Here is a 6,942-nt window from a genome sequence, read left to right on the forward strand (position 1 = left end):
TTTTAACTAATGCCAAGTATGATAGTAATAACAGCTATTTCTGTTTTTTAATCTCCCGTATCAGTGTGATGATGTACTTGCTAGGTGATGTCTGGCACGTAGTTTCATGTAACATGATAGGCCTACTTGTAGTAGGCTACTGCTAATTGTTTTTCCTGTTGTGGTTTTTGGTTTATAGAGGGGCATTCTTTGTAGCATTCTTACTTTTGCTATGCTAGTTTGAGTCTAGTTTTCGCAAAATACATGAAATATACTCTGAAAAAATGCTGGCCGGAGAGAAAGAAAACCCAGTGTAATGGGGACAGTTCCAGGAGGCTCAGAGAAAACTCGGAAGGTTTGGCACTAAACAGGATTTGGTCGTAGCTAATTGTGGTGTCTACATGCCAGTGTGACAACATGTCCCGACCAAAATGAAAATGAAATGTCACGCCTGCCAGCCTGAGAGTAACGAAACAAACAGGTACCGCCAGTTGAAGCCACAGCTAGCAAACAACGTTCATATTAAATGCTACTATTAGCCTGGAGTAGCACGAGACAAATAAACAGGATTGCTGAATTAGCCAGCGAGGCACAGACATGGAAGTGAGTCAAAGGTGGATGAATACCTCTGTTCATCGAAGCGCTGGAAAGTGAATTTCCTCTGGACTTTTTCTGTCTTTGACGATGTGGGGAAGTTTGTCCCTGACATGTCACTCGGCTGTGTCACTCGCTTATAAGCCGCTCACAAGCCCAAGCATCGCCATTTATCCTGGAAGTTCGTGTCAAGGTAAGATGGCTTTTGACTCATTTGTTTGACAGTCACATGTTTCTAACTTTATTAATAGAAACGATTTGGGGAAGTGCACAGTGTGTAGCTGCAGGTTTGATTGGTCATGTAAATAAGATGTATACACATTCCGCGATTAATAACCATACACGATTCCAGTATAATGAATTACATGGCTTATATCGACAATTAATGCTTTTTTTTTTTTTTTTTTAAACTTTCGTTAGTTGGAGGAGGATAAAAGTTAATGATAAAGTTTCCAGCTTTGTTTTAAGCTCGCATGGCCAGACACATGGCTGCTTGTTCTCTGTAACTTTGGTGTAGGGCTGAGAGTTTTAAACGATATTTTGTGTGTGCAAATTAATGTGTGTGTTGTTTTGTCAGAGAGGTAAGCGTGATGTTCTGTAAGCTGTGGTCTCAGCCTGCACTTTTCACGCTCATTGAGATTTTTTGTTGTGCTGCTTTTATTCTGGTTTTCTTAGATCATATTTTTGTATTGTTGAATTTATTGACTTAATTATTTAATTAATTAATTTCAGATGTAATTATATGGCCTTTTGTGTCTGTGGGAATGTGCATTGTGATTTTGTTTATTTCCCCCGTGTCCTGTGTCTTCTTTTGTCTTCCTCACATCACTGTTAACACCTGTCTTCTGTGTTATTCAGATGAAGTCATTTCTTTTGTGTCATTTCGTCTGCGCGTTTCTTCAAGTCAGTCGCCAAAGTCCTACGAGCCGCAGGACTCTGCTGCCCCACAGTATGTTTGATCTCTATGAAAACATATTACTGACGCCAAATTCAACTCATTCCATCTTAACCTTTTTCAATACCGTCCTCTTGTTAGTTTTGGTTGTGGAGGTGGACGGCACTTTGGGCCAGCTGCCCCTGAGCTGCCTGGAGTCGCCGGAGGAGCTTGCAGAGAGAGACAACAAGAGTCAGGATATTTTTTGGATGAAAAACGGAGTGATGGAAACACAGAGAGGAAACTCATATCTTGTGCCGCTGGAGGAAAGCTTAGGAGGGGGCAATTACACCTGCCACAGGAAAGATGGAACACTCCTCAATCACACTGTGGTCCTGATCCAAGAGGATGAAACTAAGAGGAGGAAGATTCTTGTGAAAACTGACCAAGGTGTGGTGTAATTTAAGACATGACTCTGTGACATGACTCTGTTACTGTTACTGCTCCTACAGCAGCTAGAATTGAAGTAAAAAAAAATCAACTGCTAAAGTGTTCGTTTTTCCCATTCCTGCATGTTTGTGCGCCTTTTCTCCTTAGAAGATTATTTGAAGTGCTCTGCTCAAAATTACAACGGAGAGTTTTACTGCTCTTGGACCTGGCACAGCACACGCGTTGGCAAAGTCGCATTTATCAAAGCTCAACGGTAAGCTCGCAAACTGCTGAAATGTTTTCTGTTTGGCTGTCCAATAATAACACAGTGTTCAGACTCATGTCAGAGCTGAGACTACACAGTGACATCCATAAATACCTCTTTGTGAAAGAGAACATAACAAAGTACTTTTTGAAGTCATTTGGGGCTCAAGGTCATGTCTTGGGATCAGACTTCATCCAAAAAATAATACAGCTGCAAAATCCTCCTGAATGATATACGTTTTGCTTGTGCTATTCTTTTATCAGTAACTACTTCTTCACTTATTTGTCCATGGAGATTGTTATAGCTTCTTGACACAAAAATCAAAGCCAAAACTACAAAATCAGTGTGTCATCTGAATCAAAGGACATATTATTTGCTATTTTATGCAGTGTTTCTGATGACAGCGTCACCCAATGTTCTGTGGATGCCAGCGGCCAGCACTGGACATGTTCTTCAGGTCAGAGTAACTTCATCTGTTCAGTGGACGACAGCGGACGCAGGATCCTGTGCATGGACGAGAAGCATTGCCCCTATGCTGAGGAGAGCCAGTGGATCCAAATCAATCTCTATGTGAGGACTGAGCACTTCCTGGTGGAGAGCTACTCTAAAACCTTTTTCCTGTCAGAGATCGGTGAGACATCTGTGGGACTGTGGGGTGTTTTTATTTTTTCTGCACAGAATACAGTGTTTTCTTTCATCCATTCATCTTTCTTTGTCTTTGCCTTCATCTCACTCCACCTTTTGCTTTTGCTTTTTTTGATTTTACCCTCAAAAGTGAAACCTGACAAGGTCAAGATCAGAAAAGTGAACTCTTCGATGATAGAGTGGAGTTACCCGAGCTCCTGGAGCAGTCCCTTCTCCTACTTCCCCCTCACTTTCCAGATTGCACAGTTTAAAGGGCGATACAAAGGGTGTCATAACCCATGCACTGACTCAAAAGCCACAGAGGTAAGAGGACCCTACTGATTGTAAGGCAACTTTTATGAAAAAGAACAACAATCAACAAAATATTGTCAAATGACAGGAAATCCACAAATCTTAAAAGCTGCACACACAAAAATCACAAGAACTTGAATGATTATTTCATTTTTTTCTTCTTCTTAGACCTTGACAATCTACTCTCCAGACATTTGTCAGTTTCAAGTCAAGCGCAAGACTAAGACCGTCTGCGTCCGAGCTAAGGATGCTCTCTGCAACTCACAATGGAGCGAGTGGAGCCTCTTCAGGTCAGTGACTACCAGTGGTGTAAAGTGGGAAATTCAGGCTTTTGTTTTCCCTCTAATGCTTGCCAGTTATCCTCACTGGTTCTCCTCCTGCCTGCAAACCAACCTTCTCAGTGGTGTTACTTCTCGGCCAGATTGTCTATTGTGCCCCATAGCCATAGTGTTCCTGCCCTCTCTACTTTTTCCCCTTGGTCTTTTTGCTTCTTTGGTTCTACAAAAAAACATTTTACTGCTCCCAGTTTTAATAGTCAGACTGAGTTAAAATTCTATAAAAACGACATCTGCTATTTTCATACATAAATTGGTGCATCATAACCTCCAGGATGTGACGTACAGAACATGTACATGCTGATTAATAGGCTGTTTTACATACAGTAGTTGCCTTCTTGACAACATCAAGTGACCTCTCAGGAACTCACATGATGCAGACAAGGTTGCAGCTTTTAGCTTGAATAGTGCTGTATGAATACATTACCCTTGTTTGCTTGGAATGCAGTTGGAACATAAGCGATATTTCAAACTTATTTCTCATTATTTGTGTTCCATTACAGATTGAGGAGCGACAACAACAAGGAAAAGGACAAGCGTCATCAAAAAAAACACAAGCATAACAGATGAAAGTGGACATCTAAAGAAATGTGTTTATTTATATGCTTTTATGTATTTCTATTTATCCTATTTTATATCATTGTGTATGTGAAATGGAATAAAATTTAACACAGTCTTGTTTTGTTTGCTGCCTAATGCAAGACATCAGACATCAACGCTGGGTTTTCATTTGTTTCACAGCTACAATCAGCAGCTTTGTCCTTGCCATCCTCCGAGCCATAATTTGAAGAAATGGCCTTTAAACATTGTTATTGTCTCTCCTGAAGTCCTCATGGAAACTTTGCACAAAATTTCCTGTAGTACCACGTTTTTGTATACTTTATACACAGCCTGTAATATGCACTCCACACACCTAAACCTGTACCTTTAGTGGAGAACGGAAACCTCAGTAGTTGTTTCTATTTGACCAGTAAACAGAAAGGGTTTAAATGTCATCAGCTTCTCAAGCGTTGTTAGACTTTTCCCTACCTGTTAGATGAGAGTGTGGCTTTTTGGTGGAAACTCTCCCCACCAAGCAGAAAACTGTCTTTCGGCTTTGATCCTGCTGACTGGAAGAAGACATGGCATGCATAGCATTTCCTCTGTTACATACCAAGAAACATGTCATTTTTGTGTTCTCTCATATCTCTTGCTCTCTCTGTCCTTCTTGTGGGTGCATCTGTAGATTCATCAGCCAAAACAAAATGTCTGGATATCATCTTGCATGTACTTTACAATATAAAACACATCAGTGAGCAACTGTAACTTCACGTTGGATCGGCTGACAAACGGCAAAAATCAAGTTTTCTGTCAAATTACAGGATATTAGATAATGGGGTAATGGAAGAGGCAGCACAGTAATATGAAAACTAAGCTCTGAGACAGAGTTCCTCAATATGTTTTGTTTCAGACATCCCTATGAGGAAAAGCCACAAATAGTATATTGATAGTTAAGTACCAGCAACAGGGCATTCACCTCTTCACAGTAAAAATAGACTGATGTGTCACTCCTGGCCTCTTTAGTGCCAGTAACTTTTGTCCCCGACAGCACAGGAAGTGTTATTTAGTCTTACGAGATTTGGAGTGATCACAGTTCAACCATAGTTCACAGTGGGGAGTATTAGGTGAGTCTAGCCTTTCTGGCTTGTGACCCCTTACATTGAAGCAATGTCAATTTGTGACCTCATCACAGCTAAAGCTAGAGTATATTTGTTTAATGTTAACAGCAATATTGCCTTTTATCATCCATCAACTTGTGACCCATCACACTGGCAGTGGGGAATGTAACCAAGTTTTTATTTATTAATAACGTTGATCTGAGTATTAATTTTAGATGTTCTTGCTTTACTTATTATAGTATTTATTTTGTTGTTTCTGTTTTATCCTACTTCATATTGTTACTCCACTACATTTCAGGTAGTAGATAGTAGTAACTAGTTTCTTCTCAGATAGACAATTGGAAAGTGAAACATATGATCAGTTTCTAAAATATCCATTGTCACAGACCACCCAACAGCATGTTAGATTCAGCACTACCTTGACAGCATTAAAATTCTGCTTGTATACATCATTGAATCAGTATTGATATTTCAGTACTATGTATACCATTTTGCAGAGTACTTTGATTTTTGATACTTGAAGTACATTTTTCTACCAATACTTAGGTACTTTTACTTAAATAAGATTTTGAATGTGTTCCTTGTAATGAACTGGCATGGCTCCCTGTACTTATGTAAAAGATTTCAGCGCTTCTTCCTTCACTATGTCCCGAACCCAAGTTGGGAACCTCTGGTCTAGTTAGTGCACACATTGCTTAGGATGTGTCCACTGAGCAAACAAAAATGATGACTGCTCTTTGTCATGTGTAAAAAAAACACTGTTTACCACTATGTCCTACAACCATTGAAAGCATCACCTATGAGTGGCTTGTATGATGCCCGCCAACCAGGGGAGGTTATGAAGCGGTGAGAATTTAAACTTAACTTACATTTAATCTCTCCTCTTTCTAAAATCTATATAATCCTACTTTTACTATTATATAATTAGATTACTTCTGGATTAGGTAAGTGTAGCAGGCACAAACAAGATGGGGAATATTGCTGTATGGTCCAAATGTCTTTTATAACCGATAAATACAGATCTTGGAATTCATTGACACACTTAATCATGTGCACACTGTGTAAAAGAGGGTGGCTTTCACATTGCTAGAAAAGAAACTTTTAGTTGAATGCAGTATAGTGTTGTTTTATGGGAACTAATCATGCTTTAGAAGCAGATCCAAGTAACCTAAAATTCCACTTCAGTTATTAACAAAGTGGATCCACAGATCTATTACTGTAATTCTACATCACATGTAAGAAAAACCCAAACAAACAACATCACACCTACAGAATAGTAAACCAGTCCTTCCAGTATTGATCCGGAACTTGGCTGGTCAGGAGTTTGTGGTGAACCATCGCTTCCCCATCATAAAAGCAGAAGAGGTTAAGTGATGTGAGCACTTTTCAACATTTTCAACATTAAAGACACCCCTGACACCCCTGACCTTTGATTTTTTTGAGTTGTTTGGTTTATGTTGCAGGGCACATGACACATTTTTGGTAACTGTTTCCACTTACGTCTTTCCATTTCCCCCTAATTACAGAGTGAAAGGCAAGAACAGTGTTGTAACTGTGGAGATGCATGCTGTGTAGCACTTCACAACATTATATTGTAGTACATCAATATCAGTGTTTCCATAAAAGGTCTTGTTCAAATTACAGATTATGTAGCTGATCAGAGTAAGGTCATTGTGCTCTGATAATTAAAATGTGTATACATTTACAGAAAGGCTGCAAATAATGATTAATGATCAGTTTATCTGCTGGCTGTTTTCTTAAGGAATTCATTCATGTTTTGTCCATAAACCTATTTTATTTTCCCGGAGTCTAAGAGGATTTGTGTTTTGCACTTTTTCTTGGAAAAAATTCTTAAGTGAAAATCAATTCATC

The 6,942-nt window shown here is 39.3% G+C and overlaps 1 protein-coding gene across 2 annotated transcripts; it reads left to right on the plus strand.

Annotated features, from left to right (window-relative positions):
• Positions 1-310: 310 nt before the first annotated feature.
• il12ba (interleukin 12Ba) lies at positions 311-4,162 on the plus strand. Of its 2 annotated transcripts, none has more exons than XM_041944857.1 (8): positions 311-766; positions 1,432-1,522; positions 1,610-1,897; positions 2,045-2,150; positions 2,531-2,772; positions 2,917-3,089; positions 3,246-3,367; positions 3,916-4,162. In XM_041944857.1, exons 2-8 carry the CDS (start codon positions 1,432-1,434, stop codon positions 3,980-3,982), a joined length of 1,089 nt encoding a protein of 362 aa, XP_041800791.1. In that variant the 5' UTR covers positions 311-766; the 3' UTR covers positions 3,983-4,162. The 2 variants fall into 2 exon arrangements, with proteins under 2 accessions (XP_041800791.1, XP_041800792.1); XM_041944858.1 differs by having other exon boundaries at positions 2,546-2,772.
• Positions 4,163-6,942: the final 2,780 nt, after the last annotated feature.

Source organism: Chelmon rostratus, chromosome 9 (genome assembly GCF_017976325.1).
Source record: "Chelmon rostratus isolate fCheRos1 chromosome 9, fCheRos1.pri, whole genome shotgun sequence".
Taxonomy (NCBI): domain Eukaryota; kingdom Metazoa; phylum Chordata; class Actinopteri; order Chaetodontiformes; family Chaetodontidae; genus Chelmon; species Chelmon rostratus.

Excerpts from the sequence above, each read along its gene's own strand:
- il12ba (XM_041944857.1), top strand. The coding sequence starts at position 1,432 with ATGAAGTCATTTCTTTTGTGTCATTTCGTCTGCGCGTTTCTTCAAGTC. Across the intron at positions 2,151-2,530 it reads GCATTTATCAAAGCTCAACG|TGTTTCTGATGACAGCGTCA; the intron begins GTAAGCTCGCAA and ends TATTTTATGCAG. Across the intron at positions 3,090-3,245 it reads CTGACTCAAAAGCCACAGAG|ACCTTGACAATCTACTCTCC; the intron begins GTAAGAGGACCC and ends TCTTCTTCTTAG.